The following is a 21,952-nucleotide window of genomic DNA, read 5'->3' as shown; positions in this document are numbered from 1 at the left end:
AGAATTGAGAATGAAATAATTATTTTTGCAATGTTTATGGTATTTGTCAGATTTTTAAAAAGTTAGGTTTATTGAAGTACAGTTTACATTCAGTAAAATGTACCCTTTTTAGATGTACAATTCTTTGAAAAAGTTTTAAAGATTTTATTTATTTTTAGAATGAGGGGAAGTGAGGGAGAGACACTATCAGTTGGTTGCCTCTCACATGCCCCCAACTGGGGACCTGTTCAGCAACCCAGGCATGTGCCCTGACTGAGAATCAAACTGGTGACCTTTTGGTTTGCAGGCTGACACTTAATCAACTGAGTCACACCTTCTAGGGCTCTTTGAATTTTGACAAACATTGTTGAAGGATTTTCGATGGCCAACAGTGGACTTGATTTCTAGTAGGCCTAATGCAGGCCCTGAGCAATAAGGGTTTGCATTTTTTCCAGCATTTTGGAAATCTTCACGGGAAGATTCCCATTAGGTATTTCCCCAATGGTAAATGAAAGTAGCAGTGTGTGGTAGGCTTTCATTGGCTTTCTTAATAATAAGATTTGCCTGGTTTCATCTGAATAAAGTTGGTCAGTAGAGTGGGGGCAGTAAGTTAGAACAGGTTCCATGTGATTTTACTTAAAAGTTGACCTACTTTATGCTAGGGAAAAAAGTAGTATATATGATACAAAGTGTTGCCTGTCTTTATATCTTTAAAATAAACTGCTGTTTGATTTGAAATGTTTTTGTGCTTCTAGGAGTTAAGATTTTGTGAGCAGAAGGCTTGAGAATGACTGTCTAAAAATCTAGATGTTATTCCTTCTCAGTTATCCATTATATAATTTAAAAATTTTTTAATTTATTGATTTAAGAGAGAGAAAGAAAAATACCAGTTTGTTCCACTTATTTATGTATTCATTAGCTGATTCTTGCATGTGCCCTGATCAGGGATCAAAACCACAACCTTGGCGGTGTACTGGGACAACGCTCCAAGCAACTGAGCTACATGGCCAGGGCAACTGTACCATTATTTTGAAAGAATTATATCAGTAACATATGTTGGGAACTTTTCCCATTTTATCAGTTAAATATTTTTTAAGTTATCAGTTTTGTTTTATTGACATTTTTCTGCTCATAAATGTTCTGAACGGGAAGAATTCCAATTGTACTCAATTGTTTTATTGCTTCTGGTGTGTACAGTAAGGGCTCATGTTCTCCATTTCTTTACCGTTTCTTAATATTTTCAACATTGTTATAAAGTACAAGGTACTCGCACGCATTCGAGAACAGTTTGTGATTCAAACATAGAGGGTAGTGGATAAGAGCAGTGACTTGGGTGTTAGGCTAGTCTGCCTAACCCCAATCTCCAGGCCATGGCCTGGTGAGGCCTGTTAGGAACTGGTCCCCACAGCAGGAGATGAGCTCGAATGTAATACTCTTTAATCATCCTGAAACCATCCTCCCAACCCTGTTCTGTGGAAAAATTGTCTTCCATAAAAATGGTGCCTGAAGCCAGAAAGGTTGGGAACTGCTGGATAGATTAGTTTGCGACTTATTAACGTAGTTAACTCAGGCAAGTTATTTATAATTTATCTGGGTGTTTTATCATTTCCAAAATGGAAGAAATAATCCATCTCCCAGGATTGTTGTAGGGATTAAAGAGATAATCTATGGGAAATGTTCTTTAAGCACTCAGTACATGTTAGCTGATTTTATCCTCTTCCTCCTCCTCATCATTCAGCAAAAATTTTTGAGCTCCTCCTTTGCATTGTAGATAGAAAGATTGATTCTAAAGAAGGCTTCTTGACCCTAAGATGTTTTGTTTTCATTTTTAAAAAAATATTTCAAGGATTGGGTATTCCAAATGAATCCAGAACTGCTTTTATAAATAGATTCTGAGATTTTAAGAGATGACACCCCAGGTCAGAACATTTCAAATGCTAATAGGGTTTTCTGAGTCAGTAAACTTTCTTTTTTAAGATTTGTTTTGAAGAAAAAGATTGACATGAAGATTTAAGTCAAAGGAAAATGTTATCTTAAGTGATAGAGACTTGCTGTTTTTGAATAAACAAGTGAATGATTCTTTCATAGTGTATTATAGAAAAAAAATCAAAGTTTTCAGTAGAGATGTATTTAGAGAGATTTATTATGACATGTTTTAAAGACATTTTTATATTTTCAAAATACTATTCTTAGGCTGTATTTTCTGTTGGTGCTTCTGCAAATGATTTTGCAGTTTTTAAAAAAAGATTTTATGTATTTATTTTTTGAGAGAAGGGAAGGGAGGGAGAAAGACAGGAGGGAAAAACATCAGTGCATGAGAGATACACCAACTTGTTGACTCTTGTACGCCCCGTACTGGGAACCTGGCCCACAACCCAGGCATGTGCCCTGACGGGGAATTGAATTGTCAACCTTTCTGTTTGCAGACCAGCACTCAATCCACTGACTGAGTCACACCAGCCAGGGCTGATTTTGCAGTTTTGAAATGATAAATAACAACTAGATTGTAGACAAGGTTCCGGGAGGACATCATTCAGTTATGTCAAAAGTGCTGTAATTGGGGCACTGGTCCTTTTACTCATCCTTGACTGCCCTTGGCCAATACCTTAACACCTTTCGACAAGACTGGTGCTTGGTATTTAAATTGAGTATGCAGATGATATTTTATTGAGTTGTACACTTGAAACTTGTGTGGTTTTATTAACCAGTGGCACCCCAGTAAAGTCAATAAGAATATTACATATTTGATATTTTACTTTTATTTTGAGTCAATAATACATTCACATGGTACAAAATTCCAAAGATATAAAAATGTATATAACAAAATCTCTCCCACTCCCACCCCTATGCCATCTCTGTCTTCCCTTATTTTTCTCCTTTTATAAAAGTGATGGCATATTACATGATGTGTACAAAAGATTTATGGATCCAAGACATTAGAAGTAGCCTGAACGTTTAATATTAGAAAAGCAGTTTAATACGTTACAGTGGAAGCATAAAGTAGAAATATGTAATTACTCAACTATTTACAAAAGCTGTTAGTGTAATATGAGTGTGTGTTTGATGGCCTTTGTTACAAATGTTACAAGTGATGACTTGGAAGGGAGTCCTGTCAGTGGAATCACCAGAACAGGATCTTTGTCTTTTGGGACCACGCATGTTGCTGACCTTCAGTTTACTTCCTGATCTGTTTTGCCTTCTGGGTATGGTGTAGTTTGTATATACTCCGTACTAATCTGACAGGAAGGGGACAGGGACCTAAAGTGCTCCTAGCAGCTTTGAAGATCTAGAAGCACTAAGGAATGGTCTGTAGGCCTAGCTGATTCATTCCATATTGGATGATTATTTTATCTCCCTGGGTGTTTCTCTCATGGTGTCCAAATCCACTAAATAATGGTGTCAATAAATTTACTGATGTCAGTATATGTGGATGGCTCCTCTAGGTTCTGGTCATTCTTGTCAGTAGGAACAATCTAGGTGGCCAGTGGCCCTCCACAAGAGGTTTTGGTAACTAGCCCCTGAACTCTGATGGAATGAACTGAAGCTAGAAAATTGATGTCACTCTTTTCCTACACAGACATTAACAGGTTGGCCTTCTGGGACATTGTGGATGGTTGGGTGTGTAGCAATTTGGTAAAATTCTGGGTACAAATCAAATGGCCCATGATACCCTCTGAAGAGTTACACACAGAGAGAAAAGGATAAGAGAATAAACAGGAAGAGTGTTCCTAACACCAGCTAATTTGAGTGTACAGCATAATGCTCCAGGCAGTGTCACTGAAACATGAAGTGGTGACATTTTTGAAGTGCAGACAGGGCTACAGCACCAGAGAGACATGTAAGTGGATATACAAGAAAAAAATCTCTCTTCTTTAGGAGGCTGAAGAAAATTATAAACCAGATATACACATTGGAGCCAAAGTAAGCCAATATGGGTAACCTAAATTGTGAATATAAAATCTTTGCAGTAGATACTCCATAAGAGAAGCCAGTGGGTAAGACCAGGAGAGCCAAAGCAATGACTACATTAAAATTCAGAAATCCACTAACTAAATAGAAATGCTAGGGTTCTGTATTGTAAAGATCAGGTCCATGTGGAGTACAGACGACATATACAAAACAATGTTGAGTGATGCAGTCACCAACTTCCCATAATAGTAGCTGTCGATAACTACCATAGGCAGCAGAAATTCTGACAGGTACTATAATAGAAACATGAATAAGTGAGAAGAAAGGAGTGTTTAAGAACCTGAGGGGTTCTTTGCTCCTGAATTTATTCTTGAAGTGTGAGCAGTCATTCCTCATTCATTAATTTGCTAAGTATTTACTGAATACACTTACTATGTGCTAGTTGCTATTTTAGGTGCTGGGAATTTAGGAGAGAAGACAGAAGACATGTGGCTAAGTGGGTTGAGCACTGGCCTGGGAACCTAAAGGTCGCCAGTTTGATTCCTGGTAGGGGCACATACCTGGGTTGTGTTCCAGGTCCGCTGTTAGGGGTATGCGAGAAGCAACCGATTGATTCTCTCTCACACATGGAAGTTTCTTTCCCTCTCTTTCTCCCTCCTTTCTCCTCTCTCTGAAAATAAATAAAATCTTTAAAAAAAGGTAATGTCTCTTTTCTCAGGAGGAGTTGAGCAATTAGAAGATTAATAGTACAGTTTACTGAGTTGGGGAAGACTAGAGGGTAGAGGAGGATAGTGATGAGTTGTATTTGGTTAAGTTTCAGATGACAGATACCCATGTAGATAGAGATTTTATATTTGGTAATAGTATATAGTGGTATTCTGGAGTTCAGAGGTTAGGGCCAGAATATTTGGGAATCATTGACATGTATCCTCTGGAGTTGGTAATAAGGATTTCATTGGTATGACCTTGTCGAGTGTGGTCTCTCAGAGGGAATAGAAGCTAGATTGTAGAGGGGTATGAAGTGAGAGATGGAATGAGAATATAAGGTTTTGGAGTAGAAGTGGCAACTATAGAATCCTCTTTGAGAACTTTTCTTGTGAAAAAACAAGCAGAAAAATAGTTATTAGGCCTAGATTTGAGTTTTGGTTTTACACTTGCTTGGATGCAGTTATTTGAGTACCTTCTGTTAAGATACTTTATATACCTTACACAATCCTCTTTAAAACATTGAGGTAGATATTTTTCCTCTTGTGACATGAGAGAGCTTTGTCTAGGGAAGTTAAATGACAGTCCAAGAATTTACCTGTATTTGGACTCACTCACTTTGATACCATATACAGGACACTTTTCATTATACCAAAATTTCCCTTGAACTTTTATGAACTTGGTCAAGTCCCATCTACCTTAAAGTTTTTGAAAGGATTACAAGATGAAAGATTTGTAAATTCTTTATAAGCTGTAAATTGACATAGATTCCTTGGGAGAATTGACGTGATTTCTTCTCGTAAAGTGAGAAATTTTAGTAGGTAACAATACAAATCATGTAGCTAATTGTTAATGTTACTTAACACAAAAAGCTAATTCATTACAGTTAATAAAAATTATGCAGGCCCTGGCTGAGTAGCTCAGTTGGTTAGAGTGTCATCCTGATCTGCCAAGGTTGCAGTTTGATCTCCAGTTGGGCACATACAAGAAGCAACCAGTGAGTGCATAAATAAATGGAACAACAAATCAGTGTCTTCCTGTCTCTCTCAAATCAGTAATGAAAAAAAATTATGCAAACAAACATTTGGAAATTTAGGAGAAACTATTGTAGCTGCCTCAGTAATAGTGTGTTAGTCTTGTATTTTGCATGTATACTTTGCATCACATATCACATGGTTGTAATTGTAAAGAGCATTTAAAAAAATCTAACTCTGAACTTCTTACTCTAGATAGGATATGAAAGAATTTGGCAGACTCCAGAAAGACCCCGGGAAATGGGCAGAAATTAAAAAATGGGTCCTTTATGGAAAAGTTAAATAAGAATTATTAAATCTGGATTAGTCAAATTTGAATTAAATAGTGATTTGCAACAAACCAGTGGATATCATAATTGTCTGGAGAGCTGAACAAAACAGATGATGTCTTTTGACGGAGCCACGTTGATTAAACATTTGAAGAAGCCATTGTACGTCCCCCATTGCTGGAGAAGTTTTAGAATGATTTGAAAGACTGAATGGTTTTCATTTGGTAATATAAAGAATTGAACCCATCACATATTTTGAAATCATGTATTGGCTTCAATTTTTAATATTAATGAAAAAAGACTAAGTATTGCTAATGTGGATTTTGTTATTTTCATACTTTTCCTGTTCATTATATGATTATGAGCTAGGGTTTTAGCCATTTATTTAAAAAATTATTTAAATTGATTTTTTGGAGAGGAGAGAGATACTGATTTATTGTTTCATTTATTTATGCATTCATTGGTTTCTTGTATGTACCCCAATTGGGGATTTAACCCATTACCATAGCATATCAGGGTGACACTAACCAATTGAGCTATGTGGCCAGGGCTAGACATTTATTTTAAAAGTTAAATATATGTTTTGTTAATTTTTTAAAAAATATCATGTGGATGCATCCTTTCTTTTAGATCAAAAACATGCCCTGGCTGGTGAGGCTTAGTGGATTGAGTACTGGCCTGTGAACTGAAAGGTTGAAGATTTGATTCCCAGTCAGGGCACATGCCTGGGCTGTTGGGGGTGTGTGAGAGGCAACCTATTGATGTATCTTTTGCACTTCAGTGTTTCTCTCCCTCTCTTTCCCTTCCTCTCTAAAACTAAATAAAATATTTAAAAACAAAGGCAAATGCAGAAATCTAAGATGTCATGACACTTTGTTGATTTTTTTAAAATACTGGTTTATCATTAGTATTTGTTGTGATCAGAGACTTTAGAATCTTCTGATGTGACTGCTCGTGTTTGACCTGTAAGGTGCTTGATGTTTGGTAGCCTTGCTTTCTAATTAGTGATCCTGTTCTACCACCAAACTCACAGGGCATGATTTCAATTAATTTTGGTGCTTTGTCTCTATTAGCTTATTTAGTCCTCACAATCATGTTTGAATTAGAGATTGTTATTAATTCTTAAAAATTAAGTTACCATCTACCATCACCTTTGAGGTTGTTAAAAATTAGGGCATTGCCCTGGCTGGTGTGGTTCAGTGGGTTGATTAACGGCTTGGGAACTAAAAAGTTGCTGTTTGATTCCCAGTCAGGGCACATGCTGGGTTGCAGTTCAGGTCCCCAGTTTGGGGGTGTGTGAGAGGCAACTGATCACTGTTTCTCTCCCTTTCTCCCTGCCTTCCCTTCTCTCTAGAAATGAATAAATAAAATAAAAAAAAAACTAAAATAAAACTAGAGCATTAAGTCTTAAAATTCTAAGGGCCAGTGGTATCATGTCTTTTTGTATTGGTTGATACACAGTGAGTGGGAGTAGAGTAGTAGTTTAAGTCAAGTGGCATCACTGTCTAGGTCTATAATTAGATTATTATTCACTGGCAGAGGATAGGCTGCAAAATATGTTCCATGATTTTGTTGGCTTCTTCTAAGGTGAAAGAGCCAATTTCAAGGTGACTTGAAAGTTGTATACTGAAATTACTTGAGTGTAGCCTATCGTTCCACACTGAAGTTTGTGTTTGGAGTTGGTACATGGTTAATGAGATTTCTGTATCAAGTTCATGTTTTTCCTTGAATGGAAACCTGAGTGGTGCAAAATGTTCTACATGATAGGGTTGGTATGTTGTGTCCCTCATTACCTCTTCTTTCAGACTTCAGTGTGAAGTAAAAATATAGTGGCTACAAATCTGAGCCAGTAATGGAATGGGATTATTTTTAGGAATGGAATAGTTTATGTCGGTAATGGGACCAGCAAGGATATTAAATGTACCCATTTTCTTTTTGAGTAGTAGCTAGTTTTTTTCTTTTGTAAATCATTATCAGAAGAAGTACTAGATATGTTAATGCAGACCTGCTTTAGGGAACCTTGCTGGAAGATTTTTATCACATTTTAACTGGCAAGGAAAGGAGTAGTGCCTCTTAATTTTATTTTAAAAACTGTACAGTGATGGGGAGAGGGGTCTTCTGGGTACTAGAATGTTGTCTCTTGCTGATTAAACATCATTTATACTTTGAGAACTTTGGGTACTTTTTGTGCTTTTCTGAATGTATTTTTTTACATCAATAAAAAGTTTATTAGACAAAAAGACAGTATAGTACTGGAATATATTTTACTGAAATGTAGCCTTCATTATCTTACTTCACAGGTCTTAAAACTTTAATTTGGTATCTTTTTTCTTTACTTTATCAGCTGTGGACTCCGTGGGATTTAAACTTAGCATGGTTTTGGAAGTACATTTCTATCCCCTTTATTCACCAATTTTTAATGTTAACTGACTTTTAACATTACTATTTTTTAAAAGATTTTATTTATTTATTCTTAGAGAGAGGGGAAAGGAGAGAGAGAGGGAGAGAAACACTGATTGTGGTTGCTTTTCACGTGCTGCCCACTGGGGACCTGGCCCGCAACCCAGGCCGTGTGCCCTGACCGGGAATCAAACTGGCGACCCTCTGGTTCTCAGACTGGCACTCGGTCCACTGAGCCACACCAGCAAGGGCATATTTTCTTTTTATTTATTATCCAAATAAGAATTAGTGAAGTGAGCTTTTCTTTGCTAATATTAATCACCTATTAATAAAATTATAGAAGTAGCACCAGGAGTGAGACTGACTGGAAACAAATTCTAGCTCTCCAATTACTATTTGTTGGTGTTAGTTAGTCAAACTGTCTTGCTTTACTTTCACAACTATAAACTGGGGATTCTGGTAGTGCCCATTTCATAGGATTTTAAATAAGGTAGTTCTTGTATCTTATTTAAAAGACATAGTGCCTGACATACAATAAATACTAAATATGTTCTGGATGCTGATATTATCTTTTATGGTGATAAAGTGCACATATCATGAAGTTTACAATTTTGGCGATTTTTTTCTTTTGTATTGGGGTGACATTGGTTAATAAAATTATAGGTTTCAGGTGTACAATTCTATAATACATCATCTGAATATTGTATTGGGTGCTAATCACCTATTGCCCCAAGTCAAGTCTCCTTTCATTGTCACTTATTCCTTCTATACCCTTTTCTGCCTCTCCCAGTTTTGATCATTTTTAAGTTTACAATTTCAGTAGCCTTAAGTACATTCACAATGTTGTATAACTGTCACCAGTATCTAAGCTAAAACTTTTCCATCACCTAAAACAAAAACTTAACCTTTAGCAATAACTCTGCATTATTCCCTCTCCCCAGCTGTGATAACCTCTGTTCTAACTGTTGTAGCTTGAATCTGAACTTAATCTCTTTTATAGCTGAATACTATTCTATTGTATGTTCATACCACATTTTGTTTACCCATTCATCTGTTCACATGCCTGTGTTTCTATGTTTTGGCTATTTGGAATATTAGTGCACAAGTGCCTGAGCCCCTGCTTTCAATTATTTTGGGGATATACCTAGGAGTGGAATTGCTGAGTCATGGTAATTCTGTGTTTAACTTTTTGAAGGACCTATTATTGTCTTAATCATCATTGCCATTATTTGGTGAGGTAGATGTATTAATGATCTTTTTTTTGGAAATTATTTTTAGTACCTAGATGCTGTTAGCATTGTGGTATACATGTTTTATTGGGAAATTATGTGCACGATCTTTTACTCCTTGCATTGAAATTTTTGGTGTAGAATATTATGTATAATACCGTGAAGCTGGACTTGTATTCTGTTTTTTTCTGTTTTTAATTAAACTTTTCATTTTGAGCTAATTGTAGTTTTAATCTAAGAAATAACCACCACCGCCACCAACAACAACAACAACAAATCCCCCATACACCTTGCCTACTTTCTCCCAGTGGTAGAAATTTTGCAGAACTATATATACTACAGCCATAATGTTGACATTGATATAGTCAAGATTCAGGACAATTCTGTCACTCCAGTGATCTTTCATGGTGCCCTGTTATAGCCATATCCAGTTCCCTGTCACTCCCATGCCTTTCTTAATTCCTGACTACCCCTGTCTTCTTCATTTCTATATTTTTTATTGTTTTAAGAATATTATACAATAATGGATTCCAAAAAGTATGGCACTTTTTGGAATGGAATCATATAGCACGAAAGTTTTTGAGATTACCTCCCCCTCAATTTAAAAAATTATATACATAACATAAAATTTACTATGTGAAACATTTTTAAGTATACAGTCATGTTGTACATTTCATGTTGTTTTGCCACCATTAACACCATTCATCTACAGAACTCTTTCACCTTGCAGAATGGAAACTCCATACCCATTAAATAGTAACTCCCTCACTCCCTTTTCCCACCAGCCCAAGGCAACCACCATTTTACTTTATGTCTCTTAAGATTTTGACTACTTTAAGTACTTCATATGAGTGGAATCATATAGTATTTTTCCCCATGATTGGCTTATTTCACTTAGCATAGTGTCCTTAAAATTCATCCAGGTTGTAGTTCATGTCAGAATTCCCTTCCTTTATGAGGCAGAATAATATTGTATATATAGGCCATATTTGGTTTAACTGTCATCCATTGGTAGCATTTGGGTTGCTTCCACATTTTAGCTATTGTGAATAATGGTGTTATGAATGTGAGTATGTGTCTCTTCAAGACTCTGCTTTCAGTTCTTTTGTGTGTATACTCAGAAATAGAATTGTTAGATCATATAGTAATTTTGCTTTTAATTTTTTTGAGGAACCACCATACTGTGTCCATAGCTTTGCCTACTCTTTAAAAATGAGGGCAACATAAAAATTAAAGCCACAAAATAGGTGAAGTAATACATTGTACCAATCTGTCTAGGCAAGAATCCCAATTTAGCTATGATTAAATAAATAAATTTAATTCCTTTTCTTTTCTTCTCTCCATCCCCCTCCCCCTTAGAGAATGGGACATTTGTTCATCTATTCAGGAGACTTTTTTTGAATGTCTACTATGTATCTATTGTAATTTGGGTTTCAGCAGTGAACAAAACAGAAGTCCTTGCTTTCATGGATGATACAAGCCATTGGTTTTTTTAAAAAATACCTTTCCTGGAATAGAGGTAGATTTTTAGACTGGAGGTGTCAAACAATTAAGCTAGCAATTTGTACAGATAAAAAATTGATTTTGAGGTACCAGTTAAACTGACTTGGTGCTTTTAAATAATATGATAAGTTGGTCCTCTGTATCCATGGATTTTACCTTGTTGCTGATAGACCTACAGTAGTCTGTCTGTAAAGATTTTTTACTTTTTGGCATTATTTCATAAACAATACAGTATAACACATTTTTACATTGATTTAGGTACTATTAGTAATTTATGGATGATTTAAAGTATATCAGAGGATATGCATAAGTTATATGCAAAATGCTATGTTATTTTATATAAAGGGACTTCGGCATCCTTGGATATTAGTATGTGCAGGGGTCCTGGAACTAACCCCCCTTGCACCCCTAGGGATGACTGCATTATTTGAAGGGGAAGTGAAGTCTAAGCATTGGGAATTTTAAATTTCCTGTGTATATTAATTTCTTACATAATAACCAACTGGTGTGGGCTTTAGCCTGAAAGCTGTTGATATCTATATATTAAATTTATGCCCACTCACTTTGATTAATTTTCTTTTTTCTTTTTTTTTAATCATTGTTCAAGTACAGTTTTCTCCCTTTTACTCCCAATCCAGCCCACCCACCCAACCTTCCCCACTTCCCTCCCATTACCACCCTCCCCCTAGTTTTTGTCCATGTGTCCTTTAAATTTGTTCCTGTAAACCCTTCCCATTCTCCCTGAAATTCTCTCTTCTCTCCCCTCTGGTCACTGTCAGCCTGTCCTCTTTTTCAGTGTCTTTGGTTATATTTTGCTTGTTTCTTTGTTTTGTTGTTTAGGTTCCTGTTAAAGGTGAGATCATATGGTATTTGTCTTTCACTGCATGGCTTATTTCACTTAGCATAATGCTTTCCAGCTCCATCCAAGCTGTTGCAAAGGGTAGGAGCTCCTTCTTTCTTTTTGCTGCATAGAATTCCATTGTGTAAATGTACCATAGTTTTTTGATCCATTCATTTACTGATGGGCATCTAGGTTGCTTCCATCACCTAGCTATTATAAATTGTGCTGCTATGAATATTGGGGTGCATAGGTTCTTTTGGATTGGTGTTTTAGTGTTCTTAGGATATAGTCCCAGCAGTGGAATTGCTGGGTCAAAAGGCAGATCCATTTTTAGTTTCCTGAGGAAGTTCCATACTGTTTTCCATAGTGGTTGTACCAGTTTGCAGTCCCACCAACAGTGCACTAGGGTCCCCTTTTCTCCACAACCTCTCCAACACTTGTTGTTTGTTGCTTTGTTTATGATGGCCATTCTGACCGATGTGAAGTGGTATTTCATTGTGGTTTTAATTTGCATCTCTGTGATAGCTAGCGATATTGAACATCGTTTCATGTGTCTTTGGATTTTTTTTTGATGAATTTTCTTACTGTAATTTTTTATTCAGTTGCTTCTGCGTTTTATAAAGTGTGTTATAATGTGTAAATAGTTAAAATTTTCATTTTTTCTCTCTTGTTTAACTGTCTAAAACTTCCAGGACAGAGTTTAATAATGGTGATAAAGGACACTTTTACTTTCTACCTTTACCTTAGGGTTTTAGAATTGATTGCTTTGGGTTTCAAAGTATTGCATTCAAGTAGGAATTCATTTTATAATTAGAGAGAATGCAAAAGAATTAAAATGTGTAGTAAATTACAACTCTCTCCAGTGTCCTGTTGGGCTCTTTTGTTAAGTCTTTGGGAACCGGAAGGTTCACAAAATACATTTTTTTCTCCAACAATTCTATTTTTGAAACCCTAAAATATATTGGTAGGTCTTCCTACTTTAGAATATGTAAAATGGTGAATATAATTAAAAAATTTTTTGGAGATTTTACAGTGCCTAATTTTGTGCATTCTTTTATCGTACTTGTAAATTTAGAAAACATTGTTGATAGGACTGTGTTTTGATCTCAGGCCTTTCCTGGAAATTGATTTTGTAAATGTGTTTTTATTTTATGGAGAATCCTTACAGATTTTTTTGGAAAACATTTATTTGCTGTTTCTGAGTTCAGGATTATAAAACAAATCTAGTTAATAGGGCACCCCATGTATATTCTCTTTAATGAACAACATGCCTTTATACATAGCTCCTGCTTATGAAAAGTTCACTGTGGTTATATTTCAAGGCTACTTTGCAGAAAGTTTTATTGTACTTGCTATGTTGAGAATAAAGATTTTGATTCTTTAGTTTGCTTGCCATGTAAACAGAATGACTTTAGGGGTTGCCTCTGTAAGAAATGTCCAGATTTGCAGAGAATTTTTATAAGAGTTTATTTAAGCCAGGAATCAAGATCTCAGATTCTCTGGAGAATGCCAGTTTTGCAGTTTCTTTTATATTTTTGGAATTAAGAAGGGAACATAAAGAAAATTACCTTAAGGTTGGAGAAAGCAAGGCACAATGTAGTTAACAAGATTATTTGTGTCCGGAGAGGTCTGATAAAGGATTACTTGTAGCATCTCAAAGGTGTGTTAACCTAAATTCACAAGAACAATGGACAGGACTTGCTTAAACCTTTCACTAAAGAAGTTATAGGCCTGGAGCATGACTAACCACCACTTAGGAATTTATGATCATATCACCCTGTGAGGCTACTTTCCATCATTGGACTTGTCTGTTTTATTAAAGAACCCCTTTTTTGTTCACAGGTTCATGTTCTTAAACCTTTTTTCTCTTTTACTAGTCTTAATTTTTGGGGTAGTAGAAAGCACACGAACTTCATGAGGGCCAGAATGACCTCAGTATAAATTCCAGCTGCTCTTGATTTATAGACTGATGGCTTTGAATAAATTTACCTAAGCTCTGAGCCTAGTTTGCACATGTGAAGTGAATGTAAATCAGTACTATTGTTCTCTTTTTCAGAATTGGGCATTAATAGCATCATTTATAATCTCAGTATTATAAATATGCTAGCTCGGGATCTTATGTGATAGGCACAAGCCCAGGTTTGGTGATCTTTAAAGTTCTTTGTGTTTGTTATTGCTCTCAAAACTTTGAAGACCCTTAGAGAACCCTGCAGCAAAATCACATGATTTATGAAACAGGCTAACTGTTTGTTTAATTAAAACTCTTGGACTAAGTCTTGTGTGCTCACATGTATGAACACTAAGTACACCTTTTACCTCTTATGGTAACCAGGTCCACCCACTTTGCTCTGCTCCTCCTTTTGTACTGTTATTTAAGAGGGAGAGGGCCAAGGACTTAAAATATTGTACTCTAGGAAGCTTACTGCAGTTCATTTTAGAGAGATATTTAGGACTTCTGAAAGTGTTTTTACAAAACACTTAAGAATATTTAAATACCAACTATTCATTAAACATGTACATAGCATTTTCTTGGAACTTGCAGGAATATAAAAGTATGCTCCGATTCTGAGTTTCTTCCAGGGTAGTCTAGTTAGAGTTCAAAACAACTCAAAAATATTGAAATGTCAGATATTAAGCAATTTAAATGTAAAAGATTACCAAAAATGTATACTATATAAGTCAGAGATTTTGTCCTATATATTTCATACAAAGCATGGTGAGTTTTGGTTTCCTCACTCGTAAAATAACAGTAAAAATTTCCTATGGAGGATCATTACATCTAAATGAGAATGAATATGTAAAACCCAGCTACAGTTCATAAAATCCACATATATTCTTTCTGTACTTAGGTATGCTTGTAATAAAAAAAAAGTAAGGTGTATTATGTGACACAAATATGCAGGTAGAAGAAAATGATCAGTAAATCTTCTCATTCCAGGCCCTAGGTTCTTTCCTGTTCATTTCTGTACCAAGAGCACAATTTAGAATATTTTTCCAGTAATTATTCTATGTACATAATGCAATTATATTTTTATAATAGGTAAGTGGGAACATACTGTATATGTTTCCTGCTTTTTCACTAAAAATAGATTTTGGCAGTCTTTCCTGTCAGCAAATGCATGTTTTTAGACATGTTTTATTGTTATTGATTTCTGAGTGTTTTATTATTTCAGTGTGTAAAGTGTGTAATAATATAACCTCTCTTTTTCCCCAGCACTCATTTAATGTGTTTAAAATGTTAACTTAAAACCTTTTTCTTTTTAGGGTTAAATCACTATCCTGTAAGTCCATCCTCCCAAGAAGAAGAGACAGAAAGAAAAAGCTCTTTGTAAGAAAAGCTTGTGTATCCCATGAACGAGACAGCGGAAAACCGATTGGAGTGCAGCAGGACTCCTGAGCCAGAAATACGGCTCAGAAAAGGGTACCAACCTGATGGTACAGAGAGAAGTGATAATGGCAACTACCAAGGAGATTTGGAGCCTGTTTTAGAGGCATCTGCTCTTTCTGCCCATCATAAAAAAGTAAGTTGAGGTGGCAGGATGGTAAGTAAAGCAAAAGTTTATGGGAGTGTGGCTGGAGAGAGGATGGGATTTTGAAAAGGAACCTTGAGCACATTTGTAAGTTTTGTTCAGGATTATTTGCAGTCTCTTATTCTTAAATTAGCTAGGTATTACTCAATTTCGTAGTTACGCCTTTTCTGTTGATACTTAAAATCATACTTAATCTGCTTCATCTTGTTTGAGGAAGGAAATGTGTAGTGCTTTAGTGATGACATTATTGTTTATATTTTGGAGAAATTCTAATTGTATTCTGGAAATACTTCTTCATGTATGGGTTATCTGTAGTGTATACATTGGAAGTCAGTAGAGTACTGGGAAGGGAAGGCAGATTTTAATCTTTCACTTCCCAGAGAAAAGAGCAGCCTTTATTTAGGCCACCATAATAAACCTAGAAAAAACAAAGGTAGAAATACCTGTAAACAGCATCAGAAAGTCATTGCTATAGATATTTCACTATGTGCTTTGGAACCTTGGAATTACGTAGCATGCATTCAGTGTTGTGGCTCAAATGGTTGGTTATTGCCATTAGTAGTTTGTGAAATGAATTTTGGTACTACAAGCAGTATTTAAAATATTAAACAGCAAAATAGAATAAATATTATTGAGCTACATGCATACATTAATATACATTTATTTGATGAAATTATTTAGTTTTATATAGATAAATGTTTATGTATTCACCAGGGCTTTGTAACGATATAGGCTACTGTGACAAGAAATTTAAGGTCATTTCTTTTTTTATTCTTGGTTACATTTTGTAAGCTAACTTTGTACTAGATTGTGCTATAGTGACTGATCATTTAGATGTGTGCGTGCATGTACTCCATGTACACAGGCAGATTAGTAATTTATGGGATTAATAAAAAAGTATTTGCCTACAATAACTGTGAGTATAATTTGGTCTTAAGTTAGCATTACTGTTTAAAAAGAAGTTTTTCAGATATCTTAGGCAAGAATTTTTTTACACATTTAAGACTTTGCTTTTTTGTTGCCATTTCATAGTAATATGTACTAGCAGCTAAGACATTCCTATTTGGGCTGAGCAAGGTGTGTTTCTCTCAGGCCTAAATAGTTGTATTCAGCTAATGAAAATTATCACTAGGTTTGGATGAGTGAAATTTTTTAATCTTTTTTTTTTTTTCTTTCTTGTAGTAAACACATAACATGAAATCTACCCTCCCACCTTCCAAAGATGTGCATGTTGGGTTAATTGGCAAGTTTACATTGTCCCAGTCTGAGTGAATGGGGTTGTCTGTGAGTGTATCCTGTGGTGGAAGGGTATAAACTCCAGGGTAGATTACTACCTTGTGCTGGGAGAGGCTCTGGCTATCTGTGACCCTGAACTGGGATAAGTGAGTTGGGAAATCATTCTCTTACTTGTTTTTATTAATTGTTCTCGGATGCATGTACAGCTATATTTATTTCATTGTTTAATATTAAAAGTGTTTTGGGTCTTTATTTAGAAGTTTGGTAATGTTTTTATGACCCGTGGTAATGTTTTTGCTATAGGAAGTTAATTCTTAGTTATGTTAATTAGCTGATGGTAAAACTGGTTTTGCTACACGTCGTTTCACTTAAAGTTGGAGTTTCTAAAAACCTATTGGTGTCAAGTGAGAACTTAGTGTACATATACCTTGTTGTACAGTGGATCTCGAGAACATACTCATCTTGTGTGACTGAAACTATACCCCTCAGTCCCTGGTAACTGCCATTCTATTTCCTTCTTTTGTGGGTTAACTAGTTTAGATACTTTATTTAAGTGGGATCACATAGTATTTGTTCTTCTGTGATTGGCTTAACTTTACTCAACATAATGTCCTCAAGGTTTGTCTGTGTTGTAGCATATGACAAGCCTTCTTTTTTAAAAGCTGAATAATATTACATTGTATCTATCTACCACATTGTTTTTATCCATTTGCCCACTATAGACATTTAGGTTGTTTCTACCTCTGCTACTGTGAGTAATATTGCAAATATCTCTCAAGATACTGTTTTCAGTTCTTTTGGATAAATACCCAGAAGTGGGATTACTGATCATATGGCAATTCCATTATTAATTTTTTGAGGAACTTCTAGACTGTTTTCCAAAGCAGCTGCACTATTTTACATCCCCAACAGTGCACAAAGGTTTTGATTTCTCCACAGCTTCAACAACACTTATTATTTACTTTTTTTTGATAATGGCCATCCTAACACATGAGATGGTATCTCATAGTTTTGATTTGCATTTACCTAATGATTACTGATGTTAAGCATCCTTTTCATATGCCTGTTGGCCACTTGCATGTCTTTGGAGAAATGTTTATTCAAGTCTTGCCAATTTTTAAATCAGGTTATTTAAAAAAAATTTTTTTCATCTTGCAAGATTTGAAATTTTTATTTTTTAAAATATATTTTATTGATTATACTATTACAGTTGTCCCATTATTTTTCTCCCCTTTATTCGCCTCCACCTTGCACCCTCCCACCAGCTTTCCCTCTCTCCCCCCTTTTAGTTCATGTCCATGGGTCATACATATAACCCATTTGACTTCTCTATTTCCTATACTATTCTTAACCTCTGCCTGTCTATTTTGTACCTACCATTTATGCTTCTTATTCCCTGTACCTTTTCCCCCATTCTCCCCATGCGCCCCACCCCCCCCGCCATAACCTTCCATGTGATCTCCATTTCTGTGATTCTGTTCCTGTTCTACTTGTTTGCTTAGTTTGTTTTTTTTTTGTTTGTTTGTTTAGGTTCAGTTGTTGACAGTTGTGAGTTTGTTGTCTTTTTACTGTTCATATTTTTTATCTTCTTTTTCTTAGATAAGTCCCTTTAACATTTCATATAATAAGTGTTGGTGATGATGAACTCCTTTAACTTAATGTTATCTAGGAAGCACTTGATCTGCCTTTCCATTCTACATGAAAGCTTTGCTGGATAGAGTAATCTTGGATGTAGGTCCTTGCCTTTCATGACTTTAAATACTTCTTTCCAGCCCCTTCTTGCCTGCAAGGTTTCTTTTGAGAAATCAGCTGATAGTCTTATGGGAACTCCTTTGTAGGTAACTGTCTCCTTTCCTCTTGCTGCTTTTAGGATTCTCTCCTTATCTTTAATCTTGGATAACATAATTATGATGTGCCTTGGTGTGTGCTTCCTTTGGTCCAACTTCTGTGGGTCTCTGAGCTTCCTGGACTTCCTGGAAGTCTATTTCCTTTGCCAGGTTGGGGGAGTTCTCCTTCATTGTTAAAATAAGTTTTCAATTTCTTGCTCTTCCTCTTCTCCTTCTGGCACCCCTATGATTCGGATGTTGGAATGTTTAAAGTTATCCAGGAGCTTCTTAAACCTCTCCTTAGTTTTCTGAATTCTTATTTCTCCATTCTGTTCTGGTTGACTGTTTATTTCTTCCTTCTGGGCCTTTGATTTCAATCCCAGTTTCCTTCCCTTCACTATAGGTTCCCTGTATATTTTCCTTTATTTCACTTTGCATAGCCCTCACTTCTTCCTCTATTTTGCGACGATACTCAACCATTTCTCTTAGCATCCTGATTACCAGTGTTTTGAACTCTGTATCTGATATATTGTCTATCTCTTCATTCTTTAGTTATATTTTTGGACCTTTGGTCTGTTCTTTCATTTGGGCCATATATTTTTGTCTCGGTGCACCTGTTATGTAGTGACTAGGTAGAGCCTTAGTTATTCCTCAGGGTGAGGCAACCTACATTGTCATTGCTGTGCTGTGGTGCGCTATGTGGGGGAGGGGTCTGAGAAGGAACAATGCTGCTTGCTTAGCTCTTGGCCAGCTTTCAGTGACTTCCTCTGCTACCCACAGGCAAATCGGGCCCTTCTGGTGCTGATTCCTGGGTGAGTGGGTTTGTGTATTGTAGGACCCTGTGGGTTTCTCTAATGAACTTTCCTGTGAGGTCCAGAGTTTCTCCCACTGCTGCAGTTCCCACAGATTTTTATAGTCAGAGGTTTTGAGGCTTTATTTTTCTGTTCTGGAACCCTGGGTTGCACAGTCTATCTCGCTCCCCAGTTGTTCTTCCCAGTTTATCTGCACACAAACGTGGCTCCACCCGGTCCACCAGCTGCTGCCTTGCCTCGAGTCCTCTCTACCTCAGCTGCTCAATCCACCCCTCCTCACCATCTGGATGAATGTTTCTTCTTTAACTCCTTGGTTGTTGGACTTTCATACAGTTGATTTTCTGGTAGTTCTGGTGATCTTTGTTTTTAAATTTGTTGTTGTCCTTCTTTTGGTTGTGTGAGGAGGCAATGTGTATCTCCTTTATGCCTCCATCTTGGCTGGAAATACTATTTTTATGTTTTTGTTATTGAGTTCTTAGGAGTTCTTTATATATTTTGGATATTACCCTTTATAAGGTATATGGATTGCAAATATTCTCTTTTATTCCTTAGGTTATGTTTTCACCCTGTTTATTGTTTTCTTTTCTGTAAAGAAGCTTTTTAGCATAACGTAGTCCTATTGTCTAATTTTGCTTTTGATGTCATGTCCAAGAAATCATTGCCAAGATAAAAATTATGAAGCTCTTCCTCTGTTTTCTCCTAGGACAGTTATAGTCTTAGGTTTTATATTTAAGATTTTTTTTTTAGTTAAGGCATTGTGAAGTGATTTTTTATATGGTATAAGATATGGATATAATTTCATTTTTGGGCACACCATTTGTTGCAGAAACCGTCTTTTTCCTATTGTGTAGTCTTGCCACTCTTGCTAGACATCATTTGACTATATATGTGTCAGTTTATTTCTGGGTTCTCTATTCCAGGGGTTCCCAACCTCTGGGCTATGGTCCAGGTCCAGGCCTGTTAGGAACTGGGCCACACAGCAGGAGGTGAGCTTGAATGTAATGCACTTGAATCATCCCAAAACCATCCTCTTACCCCTGGTCTGGAAAAATTGTCTTCCATAAATTGGTCCCTGGTGCCAAAAAAGTTGGGAACAGCTGCTTTATTCTTCCATTGTTCTATATTTTGTCTTTATGGCAGTACCATACTATTTTGATTACTGTAACTTTGTAATATGTTTTGAAGTAAGGAAGTGCGATGACTCTAGCTTTGTTGTTCTTTATCAAATCCTTATGACTATGCAGGATCCTTATTTCATACAAATTTTAGTATTTTTTTTTTCTATGACTGGGCTTATCTCAAAGGAAGTAGAAATGCAATAAGCAAATAGTAGACGGTTGATCAGGTTATTGAACACAGGATTATAGCCTTATAAAATAGGTTATTTAATTTCCCTGAGTTGTTTTTGTCATATGGCATAGGATAGTACATGATGTATGTGTTCCTTTCCAGTTAAAAATAAGGTTCAGATTTTTATCAATTTCTTGATATTAAATGTTTTCAGAGGTTTTCAAATAATACACATTGAACTGTTCTGGAATATACTCATATCCAGTTTAAAGAACTGATAGTGATAAAGTAATACCTTTGGCAGTTTCTAGAAGTGACTGTAACTGAATGCTTAGGAAAGGCTGATGGAAGTGGAAAGGAGGAAAGGAGAGAGTGTGTGTAGGCATTTCAAGTAACAGAACAGGAGGAGTAATGTGCAAGGTACTGAGTCTGAAAACAACTTGGCGTGTTTAAGAAGTGTAGTGAATGGATGGGGGAAGATGGTAAAAAAAGATGAAGTAAAAAACATGTAGGTAAGGACTCTTGTAAGCTATGACATGGAGAAATGCTTTGGATGCCATTAGAAGGTTTTAAGCAGGGAAGTAATAAGACCATATTTATGTTCTAAAAATTTAAGTTTGGCCCTCATGGGAAGACAGTATATTATGGGTGCATTTAGGAGGGGTGATAAAACTGTAGATGAGCTAGAAGGCTGCCACAGAAATTCATGAGAGTAGTTTAGTCTGGGTTGGTAGTGATAGTGAGTGAAATTGGCAAGAAGTGGGTATATATGAGGTATGCTTTGGAAGTAGAGTTGACAGAATTTGCTGGTGGATTGGATGTGATGGATAAGGGAGAAGGAATTGACAAGAATGACTCTGAAGTTATGATATGAATCATTGGATCAATGGGTGTTATGATACTGTATTCTGAGACAGGAAAAGGTAAGAAGGATGAATTTGAAGTGTGGAATTCCAGAGAGGTCTGTGCTGCAGATGATCATTTAGCAAGTAGCTTCAGTATAGATGTTATTCATAACTATTGAAGTGGTTAAGGTTACATCAGGGAGGAAGAATGAAGAGAAGGATAAGAGAAGGGTGCTAGGATCCAGCCTGAAGAATGTCAGCATTCACAGGGTCTTTGAAGGAGAGCAAGCAAGTAGAGGAAGCTAAAAAAGAAAAGTTTGTGTGAGAGAGGAGGAAAACCCAGGAAAATGTAATACCACAAAAAAACAAAAAAGTATTTCAGGAAGGAGCGAGGAGGGAGCTGTAGTTTGAGTCTGGTGCTGTTCAACTCTAGATCAAGGATGAAAAGGATGAAAATGTGACCATTGGTTCTGGCAACATGGTATTCATTGCAGAACTTAAGAGCTGGACAGTTGGGAACAGAAGCCAGATATTGGAGAAGATC

At 36.1% G+C, this 21,952-nt stretch overlaps 1 protein-coding gene and 1 pseudogene across 1 annotated transcript in view; one reads left to right on the top strand and one right to left on the bottom strand.

The window, feature by feature from the left end:
- The window catches only part of ADIPOR2 (adiponectin receptor 2), an 82,136-nt gene that overhangs the window by 19,195 nt on the left and 40,989 nt on the right, over window positions 1-21,952 (top strand). Inside the window, exon 2 of the mRNA XM_028531607.2 lies at window positions 15,134-15,390. Within this exon, the coding sequence (XP_028387408.1) occupies window positions 15,220-15,390 (171 nt within the window). The 5' untranslated portion in view covers window positions 15,134-15,219. The remainder of the gene's footprint in view (window positions 1-15,133; window positions 15,391-21,952) is intronic.
- LOC114514015 lies at window positions 1,812-8,271 on the bottom strand (annotated as a pseudogene).

Source organism: Phyllostomus discolor, chromosome 2 (genome assembly GCF_004126475.2).
Source record: "Phyllostomus discolor isolate MPI-MPIP mPhyDis1 chromosome 2, mPhyDis1.pri.v3, whole genome shotgun sequence".
NCBI lineage: Eukaryota > Metazoa > Chordata > Mammalia > Chiroptera > Phyllostomidae > Phyllostomus > Phyllostomus discolor.
The sequence above is the reverse complement of the archived record's forward strand: the minus strand, read 5'-3'. Positions and strand labels throughout refer to the sequence as shown.